The sequence below is a fragment of the Lissotriton helveticus genome, chromosome 5_1 (genome assembly GCF_964261635.1).
Source record: "Lissotriton helveticus chromosome 5_1, aLisHel1.1, whole genome shotgun sequence".
Lineage (NCBI taxonomy): Eukaryota > Metazoa > Chordata > Amphibia > Caudata > Salamandridae > Lissotriton > Lissotriton helveticus.
In genome coordinates, this window is record NC_136065.1 from 337,816,224 (window position 1) to 337,832,928 (window position 16,705).

The 16,705-nt window shown below is 41.7% G+C and overlaps 1 protein-coding gene across 2 annotated transcripts in view; it reads right to left on the reverse strand.

Annotated features, from left to right (window-relative positions):
* SLC35E2B (solute carrier family 35 member E2B) overlaps positions 1-16,705 on the reverse strand; it is a 286,509-nt gene that overhangs the window by 91,835 nt on the left and 177,969 nt on the right. For both annotated transcript variants that reach the window (XM_078642445.1, XM_078642444.1), the window contains exons 2-4: positions 13,607-14,126; positions 8,753-8,888; positions 4,479-4,606 (exon numbers count right to left, since the gene is read on the reverse strand). In XM_078642445.1, coding sequence (XP_078498571.1) covers positions 4,479-4,606; positions 8,753-8,888; positions 13,607-13,925 — 583 coding nt within the window. In that variant the 5' untranslated portion in view covers positions 13,926-14,126. The remainder of the gene's footprint in view (positions 1-4,478; positions 4,607-8,752; positions 8,889-13,606; positions 14,127-16,705) is intronic.

Genomic DNA, 16,705 nt, shown 5'->3' on the forward strand with positions numbered 1-16,705 from the left:
TCCGGTTGTCCTTACCGCCGGAACCTCGTTACTCCGTCCTCTGGGACGTGAACGTAGTGTTGAACTTGTTTCTATCCTGGCAAACTAATGGCTATTTGTCTTTAAAGGAGCTTTCAGCCAAGTTGGCCATGCTGTTATGCTTGGTATCATGTCGCAGAGTGTCTGATGTTCGGGCACTGGATGTGTCCGCGCGAGTGTTTTCGCCTGAGGGCGTCACCTTTACGGTTGGCCGCCGTACTAAATCTGGCTCCAGGACGATTTCGTACCCTGCTTTTGTGGATGTCCCAAAATTGTGTGTTGTGAATTGTTTGAAAGCGTATGAGGACATCACTTGTGATCTCCGCCCTCCGGGCGAACGCCAGTTATTGATTGCCTTGCGAAAACCACACCATGCAGTCTCTTCCCCCACCATTGCCAGGTGGGTGCGCTGGGTCATGCAGGAAGCAGGCATTGATACGAAACGCTTCGGTGCTCACTCTGCCAGAGGGGCCATGGCCTCTAAGGCTTTTGCGGTAGGTGCACGATTGGAAGACTTGATGCGGGCAGCGGATTGGTCTTCAGAGTCCACCTTTAAGAAGTTTTACTTCAAGCCGGTGGTGGATATTGCCCATTTGGTGGTGAGTAAGCTTTAAACTAGCATAATCCGAGCCTCCGGTCCTGCCATAGAATCGAAATTTGCCTAGCTAATGTGACGGTAAGTTTCAATTCTATTAAGGACACGGAGGCGAGGATTATCCCACCCAGATCGTCCACGAGTGACGTCCCACCCGTATTTCAGTAAGTACGTAGGTTTTCCAGTTTTAGTACTGTTGAGTTCATGCCTGATGTTGTTTCTGCTTATATTTGCTGACATGCATCTGGTTGTACAACGCTGACGCGGATGTGTTTTCTCACTAGGGAATGATGGCGTCAAGCAGGACCAGTGAGGATGAAGCGTAATTCGCGAAGAAAGAGGAAGGACTCAGAGAGGGGACTTCCTATCTGTGGATAATGGACACTGTGGAAGGACTATCTTCGTTGGTTTACAAGTTGGAGTGCTGGGACTTGTGGTTTACAGTCTTAGACATTTTGCTCTATTTCATACCCTGTGGGTTTTTCTCAAGTTTCTTGATGTAATACGATGTTTGGTTCCAATAAGAGCTTTTCTTGGGCTGCTGTGTGTTGTGTATTTAATAAATGGCGGAGAAAGAAAAGCATAATCCTCGCCTCCGTGTCCTTAATAGAATTGAAACTTACCGTCACATTAGCTAGGCAAATTTCGATTCAGGTTGCTAGTCAACGGTACACATATAAAAAGACTTGTAGTTTGTAACCTTAAGTGTAGTTTTTACAGGTCACATTCCGAAATGTAACTTTGTCTAAAAAGGCCAAGGCAGGTTGAAGAGTATTCAATGGGATTGGGGCTCTGCAGGCCAAAAGAGTAATTGCGAAATATCAGAGATCAGAGCGATGCCCGTCCTTCTGGGAACATAATGTTGTATAACTCGTTCTTGTTTGTGTAATGTATAACGATAACAACAGACGAGTTCATACATGACAGAGATACTAGTAGCAGATAAGTTGACCAACTACTGTGTACTCAGCAAAGCTAAAATACTTGGGTGGTTCAACTTAACCTTAAATACTGGTTTATCAGTCCATGACAGACAGCAAAACCAAATTCCCTACATTCACAAATCCATTCAATATTCGTTGAGAATGAGGGACACTGCATGCATTAGTACATTCTGTGGAAAATGAAAGAATGAAATTGAGATGAAAACACACTTTCCACTTTACCAGGTACCCCTGAAAACAAACTTGAGCTGAGCGACAGAGACACATAAAATGCTTGAAGGCAGGTAACCATCAGCCAACTTACTGACTGATTTGATTTGCTCACCAATACCTTTTTTGCTCTACTCATCTTCACCTGACCATCAATGCTCCTGAAGTTTATCCCCCTCCCCCATACTCTTTAGCAGTATCCAGGCGTTCACATAATTCAATAAATGCTTAGCATTTGTAAAAAAAAAAAAAAAAAAAAAAAAAAAAAAGAATACATGCAAAAAGAGACCTTTGCTGGCAGGAAAAAAGGATTCTCTTTATACTGTGTGAACCACCCAGCAATATTTTCCAATCAAATCCATGTTCCGAGTACTGTAGTAATGAATAATAATTAGGTGACTTGTGCTGTCTGGCTCACCTAATATTGGGAGACACAAATAACATTTTTCCCCTTCACTTATTGCCTTTTGTTTTTGTATGTATTATAAGCTTGAAAGGCCAGACATGAACTATAACACGTGGCATATGAGGCCCAAAGTAAAGTATAAAGCGGGGAAAGTGTAGAAGTGGTTCATTTTCTGCATAAAATAAAAAAAAACGTTATAATATTTCCTTCTCCTTTCTATTTCCTTTCTCTCCCACGACTCAACATTTGGTGAAAAGCCTCACCAGCCACCATCCTCTTCCTTCAAATTCCTGTTAGGGGTCCAGTTTTTTTTTGATGTATGACTACTACCAATCTGGGATCTCCCCCCCAACCTCATTATCTTTGAACACTTTACCTCAGAAAAGAAGCTTGGAACGCGGGAAAAGACACGCACAGTCAGGAAATAAAAAATCACCTCCACAAAGTCTTTACACGTGCTCCTTTTGTCAGCCTTCATCCAAGTTTTTCACTGTCCTTCCACTCCATTACACTGCTAGGGAATACTATGTGGTTAGACAAAAGCGCACATGGACATGTGCTGAGCGCTTTCGGAAGGTAGGACTCTCGGAAACTAGTCACCTAATTTCAGAAATATAACCATACTGTAGCACAATACGAAGCGCAAAAGAGGTCCCACTACACAGGGTGGCCTTTGGTTAGGTGTGAGTCCATAGGCCAAGAACACAATATCTAGTAGCCACCACAAAAGACTTGCTTTTCCTGTTTCCCTGTACACTACTATCCTTACCAATCTTCCTTCTTTCCAGCGGTTGCCTCTTCTTAGCCGAGAAATAGTTCTCATGCCTTTATCTGTTTACTGAATCACAACACCAGTTTTCTAATCCCAGCGTCCCTACTTGACTAGATTACGTGATTCTTAGCAAATTCGTCTTCCTGTGCCTGTTTGACCACATATAAGAGGATGAAAGCTAAACACCCGTTTTTAACAATGTACACAAGATCATAGCCTGGAAATGTAGTACTACAAAATGCTCTAGAAGTGATAAACCATTGCCTTGGGCTCTCACTATGCCTACATATCAATCTTTTTCCTTGCACCCAGTTGTCTCACTGGCCTTAACTCACATCACACATCCCCATAGGTTATGTCAACCTTCATCCTCTTTGCCAAGGCTATTCCCGTACATGGTCATTTTAAAAATCAAGTGCTTCCACTCAAGATCTTAGATTGTGAAAGATGGTTTGCTTTTGAAGGGAGCAGTTCAACTTAAGTCCATTAAAGGAGCATTGGTGGTTGGTTCTACTGTCAATGTAAGCACCCTTTCTAGTATCTCATCATTAAAAAAAACTCACTAGGATCAAATTTGAATTTTTTTCATTATGTCAAGGAACAAATACCTTTCAAAGAGGCCTAATCGCACGAGATATCACGCCAAAATCAACTCTCGAATTCTACAAACTTTTCTCCAGCATCTTTGAACTTTAGTCATCCCACCGATGGCGGAAATCAACGAGCTGTCTTTTAAAAACAATGACACTTGCCCCTAAGGAATGTGTAAATCTCACAACCTACAGCACTTCAAAACATACTTGCAATCCTACTCTTATATCTCCCTTCCTTTTATCCCTTCAAACATCACCACCTACATCACAGGCACCCAGACCCTGCTTGTAGCATAGCGCGCTAACAAGTGTTCTCACTAATTCACTGAATCACAGTTCTTCAAAGCACAGGTTAATATCGACTCCCCAGGAATTGGTCAGATCATACATGGACTGCTGGCCTAAAGGTGTGATTGTGCGGTGTGGTGACTAGATACAAAATAAGATGATATGTGAGACATGAAAACATGGGCCCTGTCATGGGTAGCAGACAGTGGCTTCAAAGGGTAACTGGCACTTGTGAGTGTAAGACTTACAAAAACATAATAGGCTGCTGCGCCTGTTACGACAAACAATTTAAACATGGCCTAGAAAGTGTAATGTCTTTTGTGACTCCACAATCGGCAGGACAAATCAGCAATCTGATTTCACGGCATTCTGCCTGCTATCGATCTAAAAACACGTAGCAGTTTCAAATTTTAGAGGTCTATAGCAACCATAATGGCAGTGAAAGCTGCAAAAGCGAAGTAGACATATAGTCCGACGTTTAAAAAAAAAATCACGTGATGAACATGATCACGTTCCTGCTGACACAGCCCAAGAGGAGAGAAAAAGAAAACCTGGCCTAAGCTAACATTGGCGCTGAACATCCATTAATAACCACAAAGAGTCACAGTGAACGCTCACCACTGTTGCGTATCGAAGCCTTTAATGCACTCACCAGTGTACTCTCCCAGGATCAGCCGGGACATTATGACTGTGAAAATGGGTGCAGAACTTTTAACTGTTTCAGCAAACGATACTGCCACGTTTTTAAGGCTGACCAGTCCTAAAACCACGGTGGCAAATCTGAAATGGAAACAAAACGAAGGACAAGCCGTGAACTTAACTAGACACAATTGAAAACGGTTTACTCACATTTTTCTGATTGAAAAATAGCCACTCAAAACTGTGTACTGCTCCTATCGATATATACACTTATCGATATGTGTATTCATGTATGTATACAGGACTAGTGGAGCAAAGCTACTACATCCTACCACCACCAATACGCTTACATTTATATATAAAAAGCGTTAGCCACCTTCAATGTTATTTGGACAGGTACCTTCAATGGAAAGGTCAGATAGCTAGGATTAGATGAGAAAGATGCATTATTTTGGAGTGATTGAAAGGAATTTTGCTTCAGTGTTAAGTAGTGAGATGCCATCGAGGCCTCGATAGTTATTAGGATATTGACAGGGAGAGTTCGGTCTCATATGTTTAGCTAGAGTAGGACTTCCTAGGTGACTGCATGTTAGGACTGAATAAAAGAGTTGACTGGACAGATCATAGCTGTACTATGAAATGTCTACGGCGGATAAGGATGCCCCGTTAGGTCAACCTGTTTTTATGGGAACAAGAAGAACTATTGCAGCACCTCACGTCACTTTGCTGCAAGTATGCAGTAGGCCCATTGTTTTGAGGTATATCCGTAGAAGGCAGATGAGACGATAAGGAAGGGGAGTCATTAGAATGTATTCAGAGGGTTGTAGATCTGCACCAGTCACAAGCTTGACTGTTAATGGCACGTAGGAGGCGGACTAAATTGCACTTTTATGACTTTCCACATGAATGAGAAGTGCGTGCTAGTTTTGCTGTTTATTTCATAAGTGATTTTAAGTGTTTTTTTAGTTTTTTGTTTTTAAATCTCCGGTAGTACATTTTCTTTTCCAATCAATGGATGGAATCAGAAAGCAATCTAAGGTCAAGAGACATTGTGATTTGTGACTAATAAGATGAAAAGGAGAAAAACAGGGATTTTACCAGGGTTGGTGGAGGACAAGATTCAAATAAGCTTGTTTGCTTAATCATCATTATTTTGAAAAGTAGGAGTATGGTAAAAAGAGATTTGAAACTAAATTAGAACAGCTTAGAAACTTTGACGTGGCGTGATATGGTGACAACTTTAAGTGAAGATAAGGCTGATTTGGATAGTGGTGGTAGTGGCTGTTGGCTGCGTGAACTGCGATCCACCTCTTCTCTGGACAGTTGACTACTTTGTAAACATGTGATTAGTTCTCGGGTTCAAATATTTTTTTCAGGATCTTTGTTTAATATAAGATTGGAGATACTCCAAGGCTACATCAAGACTTTGGTTACAGTGTAGCTGTATCATGTTCAATTCTTCATGGTATTGGGAGACCAATTGAGTTAGTCTGTGTCCTGAACCTGTTTAAATAATATAGCTGCCATCATCCTACCTCGAGTAATTAAAGTTTACAGCAAATGACAACGGTTCCACTTTCAACAATCTGAAAATATACAAGTTCATACAGTGGCGTCTGGGAAACCATTTGCATTCCTCAATTCCAGATTTACTAGTTATTGATGCCACTCGTTTTTAAAATGTTTTTTGGAGTGACATACAAGAACAGAGTACCTTTCACGTTCCAAGAATAAACAAATCACAAAAATAGAACACAAATTAAATAAACACTAAACAAAAAGGATTGGTCAAGCATTTCACACAGTTCCACAACGTATGGTGCGACAGTGCCATGCCACGTTCCATAGCTACCCATTCATAGCCATGTCCTTGCAAATTTTTGCACCTGCTGATTTCGTGTCTATAGAAATCCTTTAATCAAATGCATTTGCTAGATTTCTCGCCACAATCCTATAAAGGTCTGCCGCAAGGTTTTAGCAAACATCAATATTTCATAATGAGGTATCTAGATGTTGTTAGTGAGGCTTAACCCCTTCCATGCTCATGACGAGCTCAGCGCGTCATGGCATATACCTCTCAGGTGCTCATGACGAGCTGAGCTCGTCATGACCACACCCGTTTTCATTGCTGTCCAGAACAGCAGGGGAAACTATCAAGCAGCGATGTGGTTAAATAAAAAGGACACCAACATTTCCCTCTAAAGCTTCATATCATAGTGGTAACACCAATGTTCGATAACCGATAGCCTCCAATCTATGAGATTTCCTGTAAGACTTTTTCTAAAAACCAGGCAAGACTTTTAAGCAGTGCTAACTGCCTATATTTCAGTCACTGGCCCGAAGCAGTACCAACAAACATTTCATACAGCTCCACTCTGCTCTAGAATATCATTTTATCAGATTTTTCCAATGCAATTTTGTGATTTTCTCTCCCAGAAACAAGAGCAAAACCACAATGTAAAAATCCTGTGACTCCCGCCTAAACAGGAAAGACTTCAGCCCATCCAAATTTCAGCAGCAGTCCCCAGATTTCTACAAAGTTATGTTATTCCCACGTTTCCCCTGCGTAATGTTCTACTCATCAATGCATCAAAATGTGAGAATAAAAGCCTCCAGAGTTAAGCCTTTAAATCTTTCTTTTAAAGGTTCCAGAGGCATTACTATTGTGGCAGAGCTGCATCGATCCCAAACCCAGCAGGAGGTGAGACAGATGAAATTAAAAAGTGCTGCACCAATGTACTTCGTTTTCCCAGCGTAAGAGTATAGCACAGGAAAGCTCCATAGGGTTGATTTCATGGCTGCACGGCATGGACACTGCTGTACCTCTTCCAATCTCCAACACAGCAAGTAATGAGGCAACCACCTTTGCCTCTCAACATCCCATTCCCAATCCAATGGGGACTCAGCAAATGGTCAAAATGCACATCACTCAGACTGCACAATTCCACACACACCTAATGGCTGTCCAGTGGGCGAATTCAAATGTTAACTCTACCAAGAAAGCCAATGGGTGAAGGGGGATGACCCAATGCCCCATTCTACACACGCTATTCAGCTTATGATATAACATGTGATCTGACAGTCCAACTGGTGGAAACTAAATAGGTCTCCGGGTGATACCTGAAAACATCAATAATGGAGTAGGTAGGTATCTGGTGGACTATAATACATTTGTTTTAGAGCTTTTCTGCTTTGATACCTTATTCAGAACATCATGCTGTTAGGATGGGAGTGCACATTAGCTCCAGCCATTGAGCGTTTCAAAGTACTTCCTTCTGGGTGTATATAAAAACAAAAGCACTGGCAAAGACTTTGAAAGGCATTAGCTGATATTTTGACCAAAAACAAAATAAGAAGACAAAAATGTCTGGCCCCACCAGGATGACGTACTATGTGCACTTGTCACAATACTGGTCTTGCACAAATATATGTCATGACATTGTGGCACCAGTTCTTTTTTTTTAACTTAATTTAGTGCTTAAAGATAGCGGACACCAATCTGGGAGCAGTAAATGAAAAAATATCAAGTGCGCAAAAGTGCATTACAGCAAGGGGGAAAAAAAAAGAGTGCCCAGATAGCAAACTTTATCTGCAATTCGAAATCATAATAACAATAAAAAAGAGAAAAACAAGAAAAACAAGAAAACTAGATAGGGCTGAAGGAGGGCAATCATGAACATGGAGGGGTGGGAAAGCATAACGGATGAGCTGGATGGAGGAAAATGGAAAGATAGCTTGATGAAGAGGATGGGAAACCGAAGGGAGAAAATAGAAAAGCGCATTGCTGGAAGATAATGGAGAGGAAAGCAGAACACATGGGAGACAGCAAGAAAACATACTCTCAAGATATACTGAAAGAAAAAGAAAGAAGTATTTTGTTGAATGTAAAAAGTGTAGGGATACAACAACTTAACCAAACAAACACTGTAAAACAGCTATGCCCTGGGGGAATGGACAGACACTAAAGCGGAAGCATAGCCATTAAGAAAGAAGCAAGCAAATTACATATACTAGGAAAGCAACTAATCATTAGCAATGGGCTGACACAAAGCCTACTTTAAGTATTGGTATTATGCACAATGGGTCTTATGACAATGTCAGCTAAATCAGTCTTTAGGCAAGACCTAAGAAAGCTCCAAAGGGGTTGAAACGAGGTGGAGACGGGGCGAGGAAACTCCGAGTCCCTAAACGTTTAGTATCAACTGGCTTTAAAAGAGGAAGAGTTCCCCATTAGAAACCGAGCAAAGGTGCTCACAGCAGGGAAAATGAACACTTTCTGCCATTTACCTCATCAGTCCGACAAACAGCATAATCATGAGGAAGTTGGGAGGGTAGGAGAGACGTGATTTGTGTGAATACAAACAGCATGGCACGCAGAGTTTCACACAGCCAATGAAGGTGGTGGTTAGCATCTGGACGGCACCTGAAAGGGAGACAAGGACCAATAGTTGATCAATGGTTAACAAGGGCAGCAATAGGCACTGCCATTTTCAAAGGGACAAAAATAGTGGATCCTTTTAAGATTTCCCACATCATGTGCATTTTCAGTTCCATTTTACAGTGAATAACGTGCTCGTCAGTAACTATATCAGTAGTGATTAATGGCAGATGTTCCACCACACACACCTTCGCTCAACAAGTATTCATTACTTACCTACATATTATCGTCCAGCAAGACCTGCTGCACATCTACACTGAGATATCAAGTAGCAATCTTCAACAGCCTTTAATACAAAAACATCAATGTGTACTACATTTACATGCAGTGAGCTATCATCTAGGTCAGCTGAGTTGCTTGTAATTTGGATAGGATATCTACCCTCTCTGGCTGTTCATGCCTCAAACAGCTCACTCTTAAAACAGTTTCAGTAATTTAAAACTGAATAACATCCCAACTACCTCAAATCCTGGGCAGGTCACAGGACATATAAAGGACATTAAATGATATCAGTACAACAGATCGTATTTTTCAAGAGAAAGTGATTTGTTTTTTACTGTTATAAAGGGATGAAACAGACAAGCAGAGATCGACGTAATAATTGTACATCAAGCCCTATAGGTGATTCAATGTCCCCTATATAGGTTTTGCCTGCAGACAGCTCATGTCTACTGGGAGGGGTATTGTTTACTGTAAAGGGTATGGAATCTTGCTTACCATTAGTTGGCATTATTGCCACTCTTCTTTGCCGCCTCCTAATTAGTTAGTCTGTGACCAGCATCACTTCCTTTTCTTTGTGTGGAGCGTGGATCAAGAACAGATGGATTCATCTTAATTAGTGTCCGTCTACTATTTGCGCCATGATTCAGGTACTATTTCCTTCACTGCAGCACTTAATATATAAATCTTTTTTTTATTGCTGATCACTTAATACATATGAATTTTAGAACACTTCCTCTGTTTCCCGTTCTTCTGCTGCTTTCGCCATTGGTTCTGTTTTCAAACACATTTTTAGACAATGTTTATCTACACCTGCATCTTTTGGCTTATTCGTACAACTAAAATAAAGTTACATTTTGTATGGATTGGATTAAGCTGTTCTAATGTATAAATGCCACATTAACAACACATTTACACCTTAATGATGCTTGCGGCTGCATGCCTATTTTCACTGCCTTTCAGCCATTCATCCATTTTTATGCCTCATACCTTTGCGTTGGTTTTAAGTTTGGTTCCTTGTTTAAGTTACTTACACCTGGAACTGAACTACTTTACCCCACTCTACTCTATGCCACTCTACTCTACTCTACTCTACGCCACTCCTCTAAGTCACTCTTCTCTACTCCACTCGATACAACTCTACTCCACCTTACTCCAATCCATGCCACTCCATATGACAACTCTTCTCTATGCCAGTCCATTCTACTCTACGCCACTCTAATCTACTGTACTGCAAGCCACTCTAGTTCATGCCATGCCACTAACATTTAGCTATGCTCAACAGAAGCCGCACTGCTGTACACTATGGCTACAAGACATTGGCAAAAACCAATGGCTCTCACATAAGATGAGTACAAATAGTTTTCTTACCAATGCTGGAAAATTAATTTCTTTATGAGTAACACACATTCTCATTCATTCCGAGGGTATTTTAAGGGAGTAAACAATTTAAAATGTATTAAATCTTGAGTATTTACTTTATGTAACTAATTGTTTCCACATTTAAATTCACAAAATTGTTTGTCATTTAAAAGGCTTTAAGAACAATAAATCACATTTGTTGTTAATAGTTTTTAAGAGTCACTAGTTTAGACCAATTTCTAGATCAGTGCAGGTGAAAGTCCTGGTAGAGTTCTGTGGATCTGTAAATACTTATTTTTTAGGTTTCACCTAGAAACAGCTTTTAGCGGTCTGATTATGAAGGACCTCTTGTGGACCATACCAAATACTTAACAGTGAACCAGTCCCCACTCATTGCTTACCATTTTTGGCTTTACTGTTACTCTCATTTGTTTGCTTGCTTATTTGATGGTTGTCTTTCCTCTTGAATACGCCCCCCGTCCCTCCGTATCATAGCTTTTTTTTACCATACTTTTAATTGGATACCTTTAAACTTCCACTTCTCACATTTGGGAAAATACTTTTTTCTATCTCTTCAAGAACTCAATGAAAGTGAACGTGTTTTGATGCGGTCTATCATTTTATATATTTTTTAAATGTCTTTCCCTGTCCAGCCCTGTTGCTGAGCCCACTGCTATCGCTGTGCCCCACATGCTACTCTGCTGCTCCCTCGAACCTCCCAGGCCTCAAAATGAAATAGTTCATGTTTTTTTTTTCTTTTGGAGGACTTGACAGGTGCCATTTGCTGCTGTGTTGCTTCCAAATCTGAAAAGTAATTTTGCAGAAGTGAATTTAATTCAATTAATAATGTAGCACTCCAAGTGGCTACATCATCTTGGATCGGCTACAAAAAAAAAAATTTTCATGTCATTAAAAAAAAAAAAAAACGTATTTGTAGAGCGCAAACAACTCACCCTTACGGGTCTCAAGGCGTTGAGGGCTGTCGTGGAAATTAAGTGAGCTATTGTCCAGAGTCACATGGTGCTGAGTTGAGCTGCCGCCGGAGCCGGGGATCGAACCGTAAACCCTGTGCTCCGAAGTCAGCTGCCCTGGCCACTGCACCACACCTCTCCGTAAGCTCGTACATGGGTGGTGACTTGGGTGCACATATGTCATCGTGCTCGCATATGGAATGACTGGGCTGAATGGGCATTATGAAGCATTCGCCTCATCGCACCTTTTTCTTTTTTTGGTTGATGCTGCACTGCATAGGCGAAATGCCAAAAAACAATGGCAAAGTCAATACGTGAACGACCATATGGCTTTGCCAATGCTTGTTTCATTAAAACAGCGTAGGGAAGAGTGTTTATTTTGGCCTGGGCTGATTTCTTTGGTAACTTGACAGTAGGTACCTACCATCCTGTTGAAGAAAATAGGGTAGGAAAAAGCTGCAACACATCCAGGGATGGTTGGGCTGCAGCTGCGAGACAAAATCAAGATTCCAGAGGTTAAGCGGAGTTACAGGTCTCTAGCCTGGAAGTGCTTCCCACTGACTTATTTAATTGTTTAGCAATTTTATACAGCGCTAACCAAATGGATAAGAAAGCACACAAAGATACATTGGTGTGCATCATGTGCAATAATTGAAACACAGTATCAGTCAATGTAAATAGCGAAGGAGGCAGGTTAGCCCGAATTAAAGCAAAAAAGAGATTATGAACAAATTCTCATCTTTCATGGCGCCCACAGATAATTTCAATGACAGAAAAGTAGATTGGGTGACAATGATCATAGATTTTGACCATTTCACAAAATTATTCCAATTTTCGCAAAGCAAGTATTAATGAGCAAGAGTAGCAGAAGTGGAAAAAAAAGTACATTTAACGAAATTAACTTTTGAATGATTAAAAGTGAACCAATCCTGAAGCAAATCATCACTGGACTGTACTCGTGTGTTATGTTGTATCTTCGTATGTGGTATTTAACAGGCTTCATCGTGTCTCACCTCTCCCAGACGGCACGTTTTTTAAGCCTTTGCAGTTTTGTTCATTGGTTTTCTGGGCACAGGCATTGCATATCTCCTGAGCTAGCGCGAACATGCTATTTTGTACAGTAGAAATAACTGCTCTAGACTGCAGCAGACCACTCTTAACACCCTTCCCTCCTGTATTGGGTTCATACCATGATACAGGAGTAAAACGGACCTCACACACATGGCTTGAACATGACTCTCACTGCCATGGAACATAAATGTACAGACATTGCAGGCTCCTCGCGAAGCAAGTATGCATGCCCTTGCACAGACCACGCGTGGAGGAGCAGACACACCCTTGCTTTGCATTAAGATCTATATTCACTTCTGCACTGGGCATCAAAACAGAACTAGAGCTACCCCAGAATTTGACATAGCTACAGTATAACATATCTTCTGTCCCAACTTCCATCTGTTTTGTTTCTTACATACCTTTCACTTGTAACCTATGTCACCGAGTCACAAACTTTCCGTGGCACACAGAATTCACAACCCCATCCCCACTCTTTGCATTGCCACACAATATATTCCTACTTTCGGTCTTTTGGGGCAGTGGAACTAATAGAACACTAGTTTGTATACATTTCACAAATGGAAATTGTTTAATTACATTACTACATCTTTGAATAAATGCAACAATCTTAGCAATTTATTTTCAGCATTTTGTTGATACTGAACAGCATCTGCAAAAAGCATTTGCAAAGCCAATAGCTATAATCGATGTGACCTATTTGCTTTGCTGGTGCTGGTCTCTGCTATTTTTATTTGTCCAACTACAGTGAGTAAACAGGCCAGCAGGCTCAGTTTCTGGTGGGCTGGTTAGAGATAAAGGCGCATACTTAGGTGCATAACAAAATGAATGGGACTACCAGCAAAATGTTATTACGGGCCCTCAAACCTCCATACATGGTATAAACAACCAAAGCCAACGGTGAGCAATCAGCAAGGCCACCCCCACAGATGCACAAAGGTATTCTTTAATTTCTGATCATTACTGTGTAAAATATTTGCAGGAAGGATCACTGTTCGTCTCCCAGCACAGCAGACACATTTAACCCAAACCAACAATGACGATAATCAGAAATGGTAATAAATGATAAATTAAAATTACCAAGCATACTGGGTTCTCCTTCCAACAGGGTCAGGATGTATTTGTTCAAGAACAAAGTGCAGAAACTGAAGAAGAACCAAAGAATGAGGTAGACAAGAGCACGAGAATTCCAGATCCCCAAGTCCGACTCGAGTACAGTGGTCTCTGTGATGGTGATTTTCAGCACATTCTCTTCTGGCACGCTGTCACTCCTTGTCAGCACCATTTTCTCACTGCGGCTAGAGACCATGGAACCCATTTTGAGGGTGGGCTTAGTCTTCTCCTCAGCGAGGAGGCACTTTGAGTCCTCCGGGGACTCGGCATCGGTCACCGACAGCATGACGGCACCATGGCAGATCTTATTTTGGTCACAACAAAGGCAGCCATTGGGTGCAGAACCGCATGCGAGTTGGAATGTTACCAAATGGGTTTGTCAAGTACTTAATCCCACAGATTGTAGCATAGGTGAATCTTTATTTGGTCCTCCTGGTAGTATGGTCCAAGAAGTTCATATGCTGACTGCCAGTATCCATCTAATTCCCTGTCAGAAAATAAAATACATCATTTAGTTGAAATTCGTGGATGATTGCACAATGTGAAATGGCTGTAGAGAAGCTAAAAAGACTGAAGGCAACATGCACTTGTAACAGAGAGCAGAGGTAAAGCTAACAGGAAAATGAAAGCTTTGAGGTACATGAGATCAAGTGTGAAAAGCACTTACAGTGTCTCGTCTTTTTTAATTACATAATGCTCTTTTGGGTGATGTGGCATTAAAAATGTGGAAAAGGGTGCAACAGTGGAGAGAAAGGCTTTAAATGATAAAATGGTGTAGCGTTGTCAAAACAGTCATAACGCAAGTTAACCTAAGGGATTACACTTATAATATTTGAACATTTCATTTTTATAAGTGTACAAATTCATTGCAGTCAACATGTAAAATATGGTATATTTCTGGGATCATTTTTACATTAATCAGTAATTTAAATTCGGATTTTCCTTTAATTAATTACTACTTTTATGAAGGTGAATACCATTTGCTTCCTGTCTTTTTTTGTATTATTACTTTTTTGAGCTTTTCCTTTTTTTCTTTACAGGGGAACATGGGGGGTGGGGCAAGCTCCCCTAAGCTACATTAGCTATCAACTATTACGTCCCCCCTTTCAGGCAAGCCTTATCTTTAAACTCTGCCTTTCCCTTTTGATTGTCCTTACCTGCTCATCCCATTATTTTTCATTCACTATTCTTGTTATCTCGCTTTAATTATCCCAAGACTTTTGTACTGACACTGATTATAATACATTATCAACTCGTTTCACAGATGACTGCAATTTTGTATTTAGGAAGGACACATGCCAAAATACAGTTGGGGTACACTAAATGTATTCAGATTTACTGGGATAATTTCAATAAATTGTACCGACTTTTCCGGGTCAATATTTATATCCCTAAAAGTCATACAGAGAGGAACAGATCGAGAGGTTGCGAGAAACAGATCAATACGTCGTTGGATGAAAGAGAGCCGAGAGTGAAGTTGAGGAGAGCAGCTGGGCTGGAGCCAGAGAGTAGCTGGGCTGGAGCCAGTGAGCAGGTGAGTGGGGCCAGAGAGCAGGTGGGGGGGCCAGAGAGCAGGTGGGGGGGCCAGAGAGCAGGTGAGTGGGGCCAGAGAGCAGGTGGGGGGGGCCAGAGAGCAGGTGGGGGGGCCAGAGAGCAGGTGGGGGGGCCAGAGAGCAGGTGGGGGGGCCAGAGAGCAGCTGGGTAGGGCCAGAGAACAGCTGGGTGGGGCCAGAGAGCAGCTGGGTGGGGCCAGAGAGCAGCTGGGTGGAGCCAGAGAGCAGCTGGGTGGAGCCAGAGAGCAGCAGGGCTGGAGCCATGGCTGGAGCCAGGGAGTGCCAGGGCTGGAGTCAGAGAGCAGTTGGGTGGGGCCAGAGAGCAGCTGGGTGGGGCCAGAGCGCAGCTGGGCTGGAGCCAGGGAGTGCCAGGGCTGGAGTCAGAGAGAGGAAGTAGCAGGGTAACAAAACTGTTTATCTTGTGGTTGCCTCATGAGCTAAGTGATAGTGCAGTAATATGAACTCAAGCTGAATATCAAACTGCATTGTATTTGACAAAGGCAGGGTTATCAAATTCAATGAAACATTACTAAAGTTACTACTATAGCCAGCAAAGACTACACCCTTCTCAAATTATTAGTTTGCTTGACAGAGCTACCTCCATCTGCTTCAGATTGCGCTGAGAGACATTAGGCATATAGAAATACCAAAGTGCTACTCAAACAGTTGCAATGAGTATTGCACATTAAGGAGGTACATGCTGGGAGCTGATACTCGGGTGCTGCTGGGCCTTGAAGTCCTCCTGATGATCCAAGAAGGGACTGGAACGGGCAGTTTTTAAAGGAAGGAGTTGTACAAGAATAGAGACACACTCAGAAGATGAGGTTCCTTCTGAAGGTCCTCGGACTGTAAAGATCAGCTCTTGGAATCTAGCCATTGGGCAAGTGCTGCAAGATCTCCTTGGAGGGTGGCTGCGGCTCACTGTAGCATCTGGTTTACTTTAGGCCTGAATGGGATTCAATTGTATAAGCCAGCCCTTTCCTACTCGCTCCTTTGCGGCAGTTACTCTCTTGTGTTACTAGGGCTTCAGTGAGATCGCTAAATATATAGAGGATACATCAGACACCTGTTTTCCTTATACCAGTATCTGCGTAGCTGAGAGAAACCACAACTGTTATGTGTAATGACTCATGAATCAGTGAGCAAGAAGTAGCGACTGGCAAGTATGCCAGTGTGGGGAAGGTTGTCTACTGCATCAAACAATAAGAAAATATACGTCATGTGTATACACAACGTAATGCATGCTGGTCAGTCTAAAAGTAAGGTTGCTAAGATGAAACAGGAATGGTATCAAGTTTCACCCAAATTCTTTTGCATTAGCCTTCCAAGTCTTGTTCAAAACGTAACATTTCAATAAATAATTTAAACTGAAAAGGGTTTATCAGCATGCACGGCTTAATAAAGTCCACTTGGAAGCAATGTTTACTTCATGAAAACTCTATTATCTCTTAGCAGGTGTCTAGCTCGCATTATCAGCCTGTGTGTACCCTGCCACCCAGTTTCCTCGCTTGCT